This window comes from Struthio camelus, chromosome 10, assembly GCF_040807025.1.
Source record: "Struthio camelus isolate bStrCam1 chromosome 10, bStrCam1.hap1, whole genome shotgun sequence".
Lineage (NCBI taxonomy): Eukaryota > Metazoa > Chordata > Aves > Struthioniformes > Struthionidae > Struthio > Struthio camelus.
Genome location: NC_090951.1, coordinates 1,911,396 through 1,925,616, shown reverse-complemented (window position 1 = coordinate 1,925,616; position 14,221 = coordinate 1,911,396). Strand labels below are relative to the sequence as shown.

Genomic DNA, 14,221 nt, shown 5'->3' with positions numbered 1-14,221 from the left:
TTTAATGCCTCCAAATACGGGCTAATTGCATCATCCTTCAAAAAGCTGATCTGACAGCGCTGCAGCGCTTGGAGTGACGCGTGCCTGCGAGGGGGGTGCGTGCAGGGGGAGCCCCAGGAGGCGGCCGGGTGCCCGGGGGTCTGGGTGCCCTAGGAAGATGCTGATGCACGGCGGGCTACATGGCAGCTTTGGGGCACCCCTGTCCCTGCGACGGGGCCAGCCGCGCCACGCCAAGCCGGCGGCGGCGGGCGCAGGGGGATGGCGTGTGTGGGACGCTGGGCGCCTGGCAGAGCCGCGGGTGGCACCGGGCAGGCCGTGGGCTGCCCCAGCACCGAGCAGCTGGGTGACAGGGCCAGGGCCGTGGGGCGTGCGGGGCCGGGCGCTGCAGGGCGCACGCGGGGCTCGCCGGGCGCCGGGGGCCCGGCTCAGGCCCGGGGCCCGCCCGCCGCTGCGCTCTGCTCCGGCGCCGGCAGCGAGGCGGTTAACGGAGCTTGTAGTCTCCCTCTTAGGGCTCCGCTCCCGAACTGCAGCTTGAGTCAGTTGTGTGGAGGTGGCAGGCGGCGCGGCGGCTCCGGCTGGCACACCGGCTCCGGCTGGCACGCCGGCCCGCCGAGCCCTCGGCCCCGGCGCATGCGGAGCCGGCGCGAGGCCACCGGGCGCCAGGTGAGCGGGACGGGGCGGGTGACCAGCGCCCCCCCAACCAGGGTGCCAGCGGGTGCCCGCGGTACCGGGGAAGGGGCGATGCCCGCCGGGGCACCGGGCAGCAGCACCATGTGCCGGGGAAGGGCAGGACCCGGCGTGACTTCGCTGGGAAACTTTGGCCAGGCGGCATCGCCTCGGCACGAGCCGGAGCTGCTCCGCCGCGAGCCCCCGCCGGCAGAGCCGGGCAGAGCCCGGTGGTGGGCACAAGCTGGGGCTGGGGCTGGCAGAGCCCCGCGGCGCAGGCAGGCACCCGGAGGGTGCGCAGGGTGCAGGGAGGGGGGTTGCTGCGCCCTGGTGCCTGCGGGCACCCAACCTCGCCCAAGTGCCCCTTCCCAACGGCCTGGGTGCCCCGGGGTGCCCCGGCGAGACTGGGAGAGCCAGCGGCTGCATGGGCAGCATGGGCAGTGCCGTGGGGCTGGCGGGTGCACGGGGGGGACGCGGGCAGTGCCGTGGGGCCGGCGGGTGCACGGGGGGGACGCGGGCAGCAGCCGTGGGGCTGGCGGGTGCACGGGGGGGACGCGGGCAGTGCCGTGGGGCTGGCGGTTGGACGGGGTGGGGCACGGGCAGTGCCGTGGGGCCGGCGGGTGCACGGGGGAGCGCGGGCAGCAGCCGTGGGGCCGGCAGGTGATCGGGGGACACAGGCAGTGCCGTGGGGCCGGCGGGTGCACGGGGGGGCGCGGGCAGTGCCGTGGGGCCGGCGGGTGGTCGGGGGGCGCGGGCAGTGCCATGGGGCCGATGGGTGCACGAGGGGGACGCGGGCAGTGCCGTGGGACCAGCGGGTGCAGGGGGGGGACGCAGGCAGTGCCGTGGGGTGGCGGGTGGTCGGGGGAGGCGGGCAGTGCCATGGGGCCAGCGGGTGCAGGGGGGGGACGCGGGCAGTGCCGTGGGGCCGGCAGGTGCACGAGGGGGACGCGGGCAGTGCCGTGGGGCCGGCGGGTGCACGAGGGGGGCATGGGCAGTGCCATGGGGCTGGCGGGTGCAAGGGGGGCCCAGGCAGCAGCCGTGGGGCCGGCGGGTGGTCAGGGGGCGCGGGCAGTGCCGTGGGGCCGGCGGGTGCATGGGGGGGACTCAGGCAGTGCCGTGGGGCCAGCGGGTGGTCGGGGGACGCGGGCAGTGCCGTGGGGCCGGCGGGTGCACGGGGGGGACGCGGGCAGTGCCGTGGGGCCGGCAGGTGCACGAGGGGGACGCGGGCAGTGCCGTGGGGCCGGCGGGTGCACGGGGGGGACGCGGGCAGTGCCGTGGGGCCGGCGGGTGCACGAGGGGGACGCGGGCAGTGCCGTGGGGCCGGCGGGTGCACGAGGGGGGCATGGGCAGTGCTATGGGGCTGGCGGGTGCAAGGGGGGCCCAGGCAGCAGCCGTGGGGCCGGCGGGTGGTCAGGGGGCGCGGGCAGTGCCGTGGGGCCGGCGGGTGCATGGGGGGGACTCAGGCAGTGCCGTGGGGCCAGCGGGTGGTCGGGGGACGCGGGCAGTGCCGTGGGGCCGGCGGGTGCACGGGGGGGACGCGGGCAGTGCCGTGGGGCCGGCAGGTGCACGAGGGGGACGCGGGCAGTGCCGTGGGGCCGGCGGGTGCACGGGGGGGACGCGGGCAGTGCCGTGGGGCCGGCAGGTGCACGAGGGGGACGCGGGCAGTGCCGTGGGGCCGGCGGGTGCACGAGGGGGGCATGGGCAGTGCTATGGGGCTGGCGGGTGCAAGGGGGGCCCAGGCAGCAGCCGTGGGGCCGGCGGGTGGTCAGGGGGCGCGGGCAGTGCCGTGGGGCCGGCGGGTGCATGGGGGGGACGTGGGCAGTGCCGTGGGGCCGGCGGGTGCATGGGGGGGGGGCCGCGGGGGGCGCGGGCAGCGGCCGGGTGCGTGCTGCATCCCGTGGGACGACCAGGCTGCGGCTCACCCTGCTCTGCTTCGACACCTCGCAGGACCCCGCGCGGCCACCTGGGACAGGAAGCGGCCGTCCCGCCTCGGAGAGGGGCCCCGGCGTCCCCTCCGCCCGCGGGGCCGTCCCAGCCGGGGACCAGCGTCGCTGCCCCGCGAGCCCCCACCGGGCGCCTCGCGCGGCCCCGCGACAGCTCCGGGCGCGAGGCCGGGCAGAGAGGGGCGACGTGCCCCGGGCATGCCGGGCGCCCGCCGGGCTCGCTGAGGCCGAGGAGGGCAGCGGCCGCCCCGCGCCCCCCGCGTGCCCTTGGCCCAGGGGGCCGCCTGCCGCGCGTCGCCCCCGGCCGCCCCCCGCGCCGCGGCCGCCATGAGCGAGGCGCCCGAGCTGGCCGCCCAGGCCCCGCTGGCCGTGCTCTCCAAGGTGGAGCTGCGGGTGAGCTGTAAGCACCTCCTGGACCGCGACACCCTCAACAAGTCGGACCCCTGCGTCCTGCTGCTCATGCAGTCCCAGGGCCAGTGGATGGAGGTAGGCTGGGCCGGGGGCTCCGGCACCGCTGGGGGTGAGGGGGGGTCCCCATCCTGCCATGGGGACGGGGACAGGAGTGGGGTCAGCCCCCGCCAGACTGCGACCCCACGGGGCAGGAACCGCGGGCAGGGGGCAGGGCAGAGAGCAGGGCGCGGGGTGCGAGGTGCAGGGCGCGGGGTGCACCGGCTGCAGGGTAAATGCAGGATGCAGAGCGCAAGGAGCTGGGTGCTGGGTGCACAGGGTGCGGGCATGATGCAGGGCACAGGGTGCACGAGGTGCAGAGCAGGATGCAGGGGGCAAGGGGCAGGGAACAGGGTGCGCAGGGTGCATGCAGGATGCAAGGTGCAGGGTGCTGTGGGACCCTCGGGCAGCGTGCAGGGACAGCAGGGACTCCTGGGTCAGGGCGAGTTTCCCAGGGCTCAGCGGCTCCGGCAGGGCCAGGGAAGGGGGGTGCCACAGCGCGTGGGTCCAGCTGCCCCGTGCCAGGGCCAAGCACTGCGTTGGCCACCCCTGGGGCAGCTCGGGGCTTGGGGAGGGCAGCAGGGCCAGCTGGGCTGCCGCCCACCCCTCTGCACGCGCCCCTCCGCGTGCCCCGGCGCAGCGGGGGTCCGGCGCCCACGCGAGCTCCTCTCCATCGCTCCCCCCGCATCGGCTCCTGGCCGGCTCCAGCAGCGCCGCGCTCGCTAATCGCCGCTGCTCAGCCGGCAGATTTAGTGCTAAATCCCTTCTGCGTGTAATCGACTCCGCTCGCCGGAGCCCGGCCAGCCGGGGCGGGGGCGAGCGGGCGCCGCTGTGCCACGCTGCGCCCCGCCGCGCCGAGCTACCCCGTGGCATCCTGCGCCGCGCACACGCGGAGGGGCCGAGGCGGCGGGGAGCCCGGGCGGCCGGCCGTGTCCCCGCGGGCAGCCCGGTGCTGGCGCGGCCCCGGCCCCGCTGAGCGGCTGCTCTGGGTCCGGTCTGGGTCCCAGCGCTGCCCCTCGCTCCTGCCCCCCGGAGCCGTGGCAGGATCCGGCCCGGAGCCAGGGCGTCCCCCCACCGAGCGCAGCTCCAGCAGCGGCGGCTGCATCCTCGCGGCAAACCCGGCCTCGGCCTCGCTCGCCAGCACCCTCGGCCACGTGGCCGGCGGCGGCGAGCGGAGCCGCGGCGCCTGGTGCCCGCCGGCGGCCGAGCTGGGGGCTGCGCCTCCCCGCCGTCCCGCTGCCGCCGACGGGCACCGCGTCGAGATGCCGTTCGCCTCGGAAAGCAGCCGAGCGGACGCCCGTGCCTCCCGGGGGCCGGCCACCACGCCGGCGTCAGCCCTTCCCGCAGGCGTCCCCGTGCTCCCGGGCCGGCAGCGCCCGGCGCGGGCGTTTCTGGCCCCCAGCTGCCTTCTGGCCCCTCCGACTCGCCAGATGAAACCCCCACTAGCAGCGCAGCGAATTCGGTGTCTGAGCCAATTTAAGGATGGATTTCCAAGAGATGAGACTGGACAGTTATTGCCTCTAATTAACAAATAGTGGCTCGTTCAGAGGGAGATATTTTTTGGAAGCTTCGCAAGATAAACACGGTATGAGAAATCAATTGCTACGCAGCCAGCATGCACCCGCCGCTTCATGGAGAGCCGGACGCAACCCCTTCCTCCCGGCCCTGGGAGCGGAGCGCAGCCCTGCCATCGCCCCGGAGAGCCCTGGCACGAGGGCGCCACGCCACGCACCAGCCTCCCCCGGCCCCGCACCTGCACGCCGCCTCCCGCTGCCCGGCCACTCGTCCCCCGCGATGGCAGGGGGTCCCCATCCCAGCGGTGCTCCATCCCAGCAGTGCTCCCATCCCAGCTGTGCTCCATCCCAGCTGTGCTCCATCCCAGCTGTGCTCCCATCCCAGCTGTGCCCCATCCCAGCTGTGCCCCCATCCCAGTGGTGCTCCATCCCAGTGGTGCTCCATCCCAGCTGTGCCCCATCCCAGCTGTGCCCCCATCCCAGCGGTGCTCCATCCCAGTGGTGCTCCATCCCAGCTGTGCTCCCATCCCAGCAGTGCTCCATCCCAGCGGTGCTCCCATCCCAGCGGTGCTCCCATCCCAGCTGTGCTCCCATCCCAGCAGTGCTCCATCCCAGCTGTGCTCCCATCCCAGCGGTGCTCCCATCCCAGCTGTGCTCCATCCCAGCTGTGCCCCCATCCCAGCGGTGCTCCATCCCAGCGGTTCTCCATCCCAGCTGTGCTCCCATCCCAGCTGTGCCCCATCCCAGCTGTGCCCCATCCCAGTGGTGCTCCATCCCAGCTGTGCTCCCATCCCAGCTGTGCTCCATCCCAGCTGTGCTCCCATCCCAGTGGTGCTCCATCCCAGCGGTTCTCCATCCCAGCTGTGCCCCATCCCAGCTGTGCTCCCATCCCAGCTGTGCTCCATCCCAGTGGTGCTCCATCCCAGCGGTTCTCCATCCCAGCTGTGCTCCCATCCCAGCTGTGCTCCATCCCAGCTGTGCCCCATCCCAGTGGTGCTCCATCCTAGCTGTGCCCCCGTCCCAGCTGTGCCCCAGCCCTGGGGAGCATTGGTGACGCCGGGGGCCCTGGGAGCCCCACCTCTCCCCACCTTGCAGGTGGACCGCAGCGAAGTCATCAAGAGCAACCTGAACCCAGTCTTTGCCAAGATCTTCACGGTGGACTACTACTTCGAGGAGGTGCAGAAGCTGCGGTTCGAGGTGTACGACAGCCACGGGCACGCCGGCGTGGGCACGCACGATGATGACTTCCTGGGGGGCATGGAGTGCACCGTGGGGCAGGTGGGCACCCCGGCGGCTCGCAGCCCGCCTCGCCTCGCCTCGCCATGCGGCCCTGGCACCCTGCGGCCCCTGCCCCGAGCCACGGTGCCCCAGGACGCCCGTGCCCTGTCCCCACGGGGCTCACAGGCTGGCGTCCCCGCTCTGCCTCCGGCTGCAGATCGTGGCACAGAAGCGGGTGACCAAGCCGCTGTTCCTCAAGTACGGGAAGTTTGCGGGGAAATCCACCATCACGGTGAGCGGCCGGGCCCCCGAGCAGCATCGGGCTGGGAGTTGGGTGGCTCCAAGCTGGGGCGCTGGGGTGGCACTGGGTGAGGGCATGGGGTAGCACCAAACTGGGCTGCTGTGGTGGCACTGGGCTGATGCACATTGGTGACACCAAGCCGGGGCACATGGGTGGCAGTGACCTGGGGCACTGGGGTAGCACCAAGCTGGGACACATGGGTGGCACTGGGTCAGGGTGCTAGGGTGGCACCGAGCCGGGGCATGCAGCTGGCACTGCTCCGGGGCACATGGGTGGTCGGCACCCCCCAGCAGCCCTCCTCCGGCCCCGGCTGTGCAGCCGGCTCCCCGCAGCCCCCCAAGCTTCTGGGGGTGGCAAGGGTGCTGGGGTCCTCCCAATTGCTGCTACCCCCCCGGGGGGGGGTCCCCATGCCAGAGAGAGTGCATGGCATCCTGTCCTGTCCCATCCCGTCCCGGGGCACTGCCTGGGCAGGGAGCAAGGTCCCCCCAGGTGCTGAGCACCCCATGGCCACCTCTGCCTGCAGGTCATCTCCGAGGAGATCTCGGGGAACAACGGCTACGTGGAGCTCGCCTTCCGGGCCAAGAAGCTGGACGACAAGGTGAGGGGGGCCGGGGCGCGCGGAGGGTGCAGGGGGGCCGGCAGCCGCAGCTGGCGCCCGCGGGTGGGAGGGCAGGCGGCGCCGGGGGGGGGTCCCAGGCTCTGCTCTGCCCCGGCCCCGCGCCCCAGGACCTCTTCAGCAAGTCGGACCCTTTCCTGGAGATCTACCGCATCGACGACGACCGGAGCGAGCAGCTCGTGTACCGCACCGAGGTGAGGCCGGCCGCGGGCTGGAGGCCCCCAGCCCCGATCCCCCCCCCCGCGCCGCCCGGCCCCCTGACCCTGCTCGCCCGCAGGTGGTGAAGAACAACCTGAGCCCGGTGTGGGAGCCCTTCAAGGTCTCCCTGAACTCACTCTGCAGCTGCGAGGAGAGGAGGAAGCTGAGGGTGAGGCAGGGCGGCGGGGGGTGCGCGGGGGGCCTGGGGGGCCGGCGCCCGCCCCGCCGGGCTGAGCCGGGGCCCGCCGCAGTGCGTGGTGTGGGACTACGACTCGCGGGGCAAGCACGACTTCATCGGCGAGTTCTTCACCACCTTCGAGGAGATGCAGAAGGCGATGGGCGAGAACAAGGTGGGTGCGGGGCCGCGGGGTTGTCCCCCCCCCCCCCGGGGCTGCCAGCCCCGGCCGCTTGGGCCGGCACCTTGGAGCCGCCCCGCTGGGTTCGTGGCCCTGTTCCCCTTTGCGTCCCCCTCCTTGGGGCTGGGGGTTGTGGGGCTGCGGGGTTGTGGGGGTGATGGGGATGCAGGGCTGGGGGTGATGGGGCTGGGGGGCTGCAGAGTTATGGGGATGCAGGGCTGGGGGTTACGGGGCTGCAGAGGTGGGGGGGATGGAGCTGGGGGTGATGGGGCTGGGGGGGTTGCAGGGTTATAGGGCAGTGGGGCTGGCTGTTATGGGGCAGCAGTGTGGGGGTTATGGGACCATGAGCTGGGGGTTGTGGGGCTGCAGGCTGGGGGTTGTGGGGCAGCGGGACTGGGGGTTATGTGGCAGTGGGGTGCAGGTTGTGGGCCAGTAGGGTGGGGGTTATGGGGCTGTGGGGCTGTGGGGCTGGGGGTTGTGGGGCTGCAGGCTGGGGGTGATTGCACTGGGGGGTTGCAGGGTTATGGGGCTGTTGGGCTGGGGGTTGTGGAGTGGTGGGCTCGGGGTGACGGCGCTGTGAGCTGGGGGTTGTGGGGCAGTGGGCTGGGGGTTATGGGGCTGCGGGGCTGGGGGTGACGGGGCAGTGGGATGGGGGTGACAGGGCCGGGGGGCCGGGCGTTGCGGGGAGGCGGGGGGCTGGGGGTGAGGGGGCCGGGGTGCCGGGGGTGATGGGGCGGGGGGCCGGGGGTTGCGGGGTGGGGGGGCCGGGCAGCCCAGGCAGCGCGGAGCCGGCCGCAGGTGCAGTGGGACTGCCTGAACCCCAAGTACAAGATCAAGAAGCGCAACTACAAGAACTCGGGCGTCGTGGTGCTGCTGGACCTCAAGGTGAGGCCCCACGCCGCGCCGGGCACCGCGCCGGGCACCACGCCGGGCACCGCACCATGCACCATGTCGGGCACCACGCCGGGCACCGTGCCATGCACCAGGCCGGGCACCGCGCCATGCACCGTGCTGTGCAACACGCCGGGCACCACGCCGTGCACCACGCCGTGCACCACGCTGGGCACCACGCCATGCACTGCACCATGCACTGCGCCGTGCACCATGCCGGGCACCGCGCCATGCACCACGCTGGGCACCGCGCCATGCACCGTGCCATGCACCGTGCCGTGCAACACGCCGGGCACCACGCCGGGCACCACGCCGTGCACCACGCTGGGCACCACGCCATGCACCGCACCATGCACTGCGCCGTGCACCACGCCGGGCACCGCGCCATGCACCACGCTGGGCACCGCGCCATGCACCGTGCCATGCACCGTGCCGTGCAACACGCCAGGCACCATGCCGGGCACCATGCCGGGCACCACGCCGTGCACCACGCCGGGCACCACGCCATGCACCACGCCGGGCACCGCGCCATGCACCACGCTGGGCACCGCGCCATGCACCGTGCCATGCACCGTGCCGTGCAACACGCCGGGCACCATGCCGGGCACCACGCCGGGCACCGCGCCAAGCACCACACCGTGCACTGCGCCGTGCACCGCACACCTGCCTGCCCCCTCCGCGGCCGCCTGACGCCGGCGCCTTCCCAAGATCCACAGGGTCTACTCCTTCCTGGACTACATCATGGGCGGCTGCCAGATCCACTTCACGGTGAGCGGGCTCGGCGAGGGGCCCGTGCCCCGCAGCCCCCCGCGCCGGCCGGGGCGGCCCTCACCGCCCACCTCCTCGCCCCAGGTCGCCATCGACTTCACCGCCTCCAACGGGGACCCGCGCAACAGCTGCTCCCTGCACTACATCAACCCCTACCAGCCCAACGAGTACCTCAAGGCGCTGGTGGCCGTGGGCGAGATCTGCCAGGACTACGACAGGCAGGTGCCCCCCGGGCAGCCCCGGCCCCGGCGCCCCGCTGCCCCGGTGCCGGCGCGAGGGCGCCCGTGGGTGGCCGGCGGAGGCGGGTGCCTCACGCCTCTTCCCTTGCAGCGATAAGAAATTCTCCGCCTTGGGTTTCGGTGCAAGGATCCCCCCCAAGTACGAGGTACGGGGTGCGAGGGGAAGGAGCCGGGGGCTGCCCCGGGGGGCTGCAGGAGCCACGGCCTCCTCGGGACCCGATGGCCGTGCTGCACCCTCGGCCGTGCTGCACCCTCCATGCACCCTTGTCTGTGCTGCACCCTCGTCCGTGCTGCACCCTTGTCCATCCTGCACCCTCCACATACTCTTGTCTTGTCCGTCCTGCATCCCTCTGTGCACCCTCGTCCCTGCTGCATCCCTCTGCACCCTCGTCCGCGCTGCACCCTCGTCCGTGCTGCACCCTTGTCCATCCTGCACCCTTGTCCATCCTGCACCCTCCACATACTCTTGTCTTGTCCGTCCTGCATCCCTCTGTGCACCCTCGTCCCTGCTGCATCCCTCTGCACCCTCGTCCGTGCTGCACCCTCGTCCGTGCTGCACCCTCCATGCACCCTTGTCCATCCTGCACCCTCCACATACTCTTGTCCGTCCTGCATCCCTCTGTGCACCCTCGTCCCTGCTGCATCCCTCTGCACCCTCGTCCGTGCTGCACCCTCGTCCGTGCTGCACCCTCCATGCACCCTTGTCCATCCTGCACCCTTGTCCATCCTGCACCCTCCACATACTCTTGTCCGTCCTGCATCCCTCTGTGCACCCTCGTCCCTGCTGCATCCCTCTGCACCCTCGTCCGTGCTGCACCCTCGTCCGTGCTGCACCCTTGTCCATCCTGCACCCTTGTCCATCCTGCACCCTCCACATACTCTTGTCCATCCTGCATCCTTCTGCACACCCTCGTCCCTGCTGCATCCCTCCGTGCACCCTTGTCCATCCTGCACCCTTGTCCATGCTGCACCCTCCATGCACCCTTGTCTGGGCCTCCTGTGCTGCCGAGGCTCCTGTCCAGCCAGGGCCCCGGCCCGGGTGCCAGCGGGGGCCACGGTGGCTGTGCCCGCCTGGCGCCGTGCCGCGGTGCAGGGGGAGCCGGCGCTGCCTGGGGAAGGGAGGTGCCGGCCAGCGAACCACAGCAGCTGCCGGCCTGCACGGACCGCCGTGCCGCAGGGACGGGCAGAGCCAAGCGGGGGGCTGTCGCAGACCCTCCTCGCCGGGAGCCCCCCAGCGGGGGCACCCACGGCCCCTCTCCCCCCGCCCCGCAGGTGTCCCACGACTTCGCCATCAACTTCAACCCCGACAACGATGAATGCGAGGGTGAGTCCAGGGCGGCCGCGCACCAGGGCCGGCTGCCCGGTGGGCGTCCTGCAGCCCCCCACGTCCCGCCTCACCCCTCGTCCCGCTCCGCAGGCATCCAGGGCGTCGTGGAGTCCTATCAGAGCTGCCTGCCCAAAATCCAGCTCTACGGCCCCACCAACGTGGCCCCCATCATCTCCAAGGTGGCCCGCGTGGCAGCTGACGAGGAGCGCACCAAGGAGGCCTCGGTACGTAGGGCTGCGCCGTCCTGGGCATGGGGCACGGCGGGCTGAGACCCAGCGCACTCGTTGCACTTGTGACAGCTCCCAGATCAGAGCACAGAGGGGGCCCCCCCTGCGCCTGTGCGGGCGAGGGCCTTTCACGAAAAGCCTGTCGAGTACCGCTGCTGCCGCCCGGGGCTCTGGGGCTGTCCCGGGCTCTCTGCTGGGGCTCAGCGCCGGGCGCTGCGTGGGCGCCGGGGCCGGGCCGGCCGGGCGCCCCACACCATCCCTGCCTCCCCAGCAATACTTCATCCTGCTCATCCTGACGGACGGCGTGGTGACGGACATGGCGGACACGCGCGAGGCCATCGTCCGCGCCTCCTACCTGCCCATGTCCATCATCATCGTGGGGGTGGGCAACGCCGACTTCACCGACATGCAGATCCTGGACGGCGACGACGGCGTCCTCCGCTCGCCCAAGGGCGAGCCCGTCCTCCGCGACATCGTCCAGTTCGTCCCCTTCCGCGAGTTCAAGAACGTGAGTGGGGCGCTGGGGGGGGGGGTCTCCTGCCCCGGGGCTGCACGGGGCTGAGCGACGCCACGGCACGGCGCGGGGGCTGCATGGGGCTGAGCAGCGCTGCAGCACGGCATGGGGGCTGCACGGGGCTGAGCAGCGCTGCAACACGGCACGGGGGCTGCACGGGGCTGAGCAGCGCTGCAGCACGGTGCTGGGGCTGCACGGGGCTGAGCACCATTGCAGCACGGTGCTGGGGCTGCACGACACCACAGCACGGCACGGGGGCTGCACGGGGCTGAGCAGCGCTGCAATATGGTGCTAGGACTGAGCAGCGCTGCAGCACGGTGCAGGGGCTGCATGGGGCTGAGCAGCACTGCAGCACGGTGCTGGGGCTGCACGGGGCTGAGCAGCACTGCAGCACGGTGCTGGGGCTGCACGGGGCTGAGCAGCGCTGCAGCACGGCACGGGGGCTGCACGGGGCTGAGCAGCACTGCAACACGGCACGGGGGCTGCACGGGGCTGAGCATCGCTGCAGCACGGCACGGGGGCTGCACGGGGCTGAGCAGCGCTGCAACATGGCACGGGGGCTGCACGGGGCTGAGCATCGCTGCAATATGGTGCTAGGACTGAGCATTGCTGCAGCACGGTACAGGGGCTGCACGGGGCTGAGCAGCACTGCAGCACGGTGCTGGGGCTGCACAGGGCTGAGCACCATTGCAGAATGGTGCCAGGGCTGCACGGGGCTGAGCACCACCGGGGTGCTGGCAAGGGCAGAGCTGCAGCCTGCTGCGTCGGACGCCTTCAGCTGGGTCGTTAAAAGCGCCTGTGCGCGGCAGCGGCTGTTGCAGGGCACCTTCTCTGCCGGCTCTGCAAGCCGGGAGCTGCCGCGCACGGACCCCCTCGCCCCAGGCTGCGGTGGGGTGGCGCGGGGGCCGCGGCGCTCCCGTCCCACCCTGGCCGCTCCGTCCCGCAGGCCTCGCCGACGGCGCTGGCCAAGTGCGTGCTGGCCGAGGTGCCCAAGCAGGTGGTGGAGTACTACAGCTACAAGGCGTTCCCGCCGCGCTGCCCCCAGGCCGAGACCCCCGACTCCAGCCTGGGCTCGCCGCAGTGAGACCCCACGGCCCCCGCACCACTGCGCCCGCCCGAACCCCCCGAGCGCCGCCGCCGGGAGCCATCCGTGCAACGAGCGCGAGCGGGCTCGGGCAGCGGGGCTGGCGCATCCCGGCGGGGAGCCGACCCTGGGGGATCAGTGCCGTGCCCGGCCCCTCAGCAGCCCCCAGCTCACCCCGCTGCCTTCCCGGAGCTGGACGGCCGGCGGCCGGCCCCCTTAGGCGGGGGGCATGCTGCTCCCGCCCCGCCGCCCCGGCCCCGCCGGCCGTGCCCCCCGTCCCGCTCCCCGTGCTTGCCCGTGCTCTGTCGCTGTGACGTCGCTTGGAGGCTGCATGACCCCCTCCGCCCCCCGCGCGCCGCCAATAAAGCATCGTGCCCCGGGCGCCGTGCCGCCTGCTCTGTCGGCGCCGAGGGCCCGCGCGCCGCCTTCCCGGCGCCCCAGCAGCCTCCGGGCAGGCCGGGCCCGCCGCCGGGTATATTTAGCTCGGATTAGTCACTTGAAAGCAGGCAGCCTTTGAACACAACGCGGCAGCGCCCGTAGCCGCTACGCTCCCGAGCAGCCACAGCTGCAGAGTTGCTTCGGCGCTGCCCAGCTGCGCGGCGGCGAGCGCGGCCACCCTGCCCGCCCTGTGCATCCTGTGCATCCTGTCCATCCTGTGCATCCTGTCCATCCTGTGCATCCTGCCCGTCCTGTGCATCCTGTCCATCCTGTGCATCCTGCCCGTCCTGCCCGCCGTGCACATCCTGCCCGCCCTGCCAATCCAGGCCGGCAGCAGAGGGACCGCAGGGCTGCGGACGGCCCTTTGCTCCTGCCTCTGCGCAGCGCGCTGCCCGAGCCGGGTGCCACGCGGCACGTGCCGTGCGCGGTGCCGTGTCCTGCATGCCGTCCGCGGTGCCGTGCGGTGTGCCGCGTGCTGTGCCGTGTGCTGCATCCTCTGCCGTGTGCATGCACTGTGCCGTGTGCTGTGCTGCGTGTGCACTGTGCCGTGTGTTGCATGCTGTGCAGCATGCAGTGTGCTGCGTCCTGTGCTGTGTGCATGCACTGTGTCGTGCGTGTGCTGCGTGCCGTGCAGCGTGCCACATCCTGTGCCGTGTGCTGTGCAGTGTGTGTGCGGTGCCGTGTGCTGCGTGCCGTGCAGCGTGCCGCATCCTGTGCCGTGTGCTGTGCAGTGTGTGTGCGGTGCCGTGTGCTGCGTGCCGTGCAGCGTGCCGCATCCTGTGCTGTGCCGCGCGCTATGCCATGTGCTGTGCCAAGTCCTGCGCCGTTTGCTGTGTGCCATGTGCTGTGCCATGAGCTGTGCTGCATGCCGTGCGCCACATGCCCTGTGCCGGGTGCTGTGCTGCCTGCCCCATGCAGTGCGCCATGCACAGTGCTGCGTGCCCTGTGCTGGGTGCTGTGCCCTGTGCATTCACCGTGTGCCGCCTGCTGTGGGCATTCACTGTGTGCCCTGTGCCATGCACCATGCACCGTGTGCCACATGCATTCACTGCATGCCCTGTAGTGTGCACCATGTGCCACGCACACTCGCTGTGTGCCCTGTGCTGTGCACCGTGCGCCACGTGCATTCACGGCATGCCCCGTGCCGTGCACCATGTGCCACGTGCCAGGTGCATTCACTGCGTGCCCTGTGCCCTGTGCTGTGCACCGTGTGCCATGCACCGCACACTGTGCCATCTCCTGCCTACCCGAGCGTGAGCGCATTGCCCTTTGCCCAGCGCACTGCAGGGACCGTCCCGTGCCCGGGGCAGCTCGGGGCGAGGTGACGCCCCCCGCCCCGGGTGCGATGTGCCCGAGGCCACGATGGCGGGGTCGCCGCCGAGCTGGGAGCCGGGGTGCTGGCGGCGCGGGGGCCCGTCCCAGCAGGAGCCGCGTGCCGGGCTGCGGGCTGCCCTGCGCCAGCCCCACCGACCGC

General features: G+C 72.7%; 1 protein-coding gene across 3 annotated transcripts; it reads left to right on the top strand.

The window, feature by feature from the left end:
• The first annotated feature begins 2,918 nt into the window (after window positions 1-2,918).
• CPNE7 (copine 7) lies at window positions 2,919-12,982 on the top strand. Of its 3 annotated transcripts, XM_068956082.1 has the most exons (15): window positions 2,919-3,095; window positions 5,666-5,848; window positions 6,006-6,080; window positions 6,613-6,687; window positions 6,816-6,899; window positions 6,983-7,072; window positions 7,155-7,253; window positions 8,058-8,144; window positions 8,859-8,918; window positions 9,003-9,136; window positions 9,249-9,303; window positions 10,430-10,481; window positions 10,575-10,708; window positions 10,983-11,219; window positions 12,172-12,975. In XM_068956082.1, the coding sequence occupies exons 1-15, from the start codon at window positions 2,937-2,939 to the stop codon at window positions 12,307-12,309; spliced, it is 1,662 nt and encodes a 553-aa protein (XP_068812183.1). In that variant the 5' UTR covers window positions 2,919-2,936; the 3' UTR covers window positions 12,310-12,975. The 3 variants fall into 3 exon arrangements, with proteins under 3 accessions (XP_068812183.1, XP_068812182.1, XP_068812181.1); XM_068956081.1 differs by lacking the exon at window positions 2,919-3,095 and having other exon boundaries at window positions 4,354-5,848; window positions 8,085-8,144; window positions 12,172-12,982; XM_068956080.1 differs by lacking the exon at window positions 2,919-3,095 and having other exon boundaries at window positions 4,354-5,848; window positions 12,172-12,980.
• Window positions 12,983-14,221: the final 1,239 nt, after the last annotated feature.

Excerpts from the sequence above, each read along its gene's own strand:
- CPNE7 (XM_068956080.1), top strand. The coding sequence starts at position 4,688 with ATGGAGAGCCGGACGCAACCCCTTCCTCCCGGCCCTGGGAGCGGAGCG. Across the intron at positions 7,073-7,154 it reads AGGAGAGGAGGAAGCTGAGG|TGCGTGGTGTGGGACTACGA; the intron begins GTGAGGCAGGGC and ends GGCCCGCCGCAG. Across the intron at positions 7,254-8,057 it reads AGGCGATGGGCGAGAACAAG|GTGCAGTGGGACTGCCTGAA; the intron begins GTGGGTGCGGGG and ends AGCCGGCCGCAG.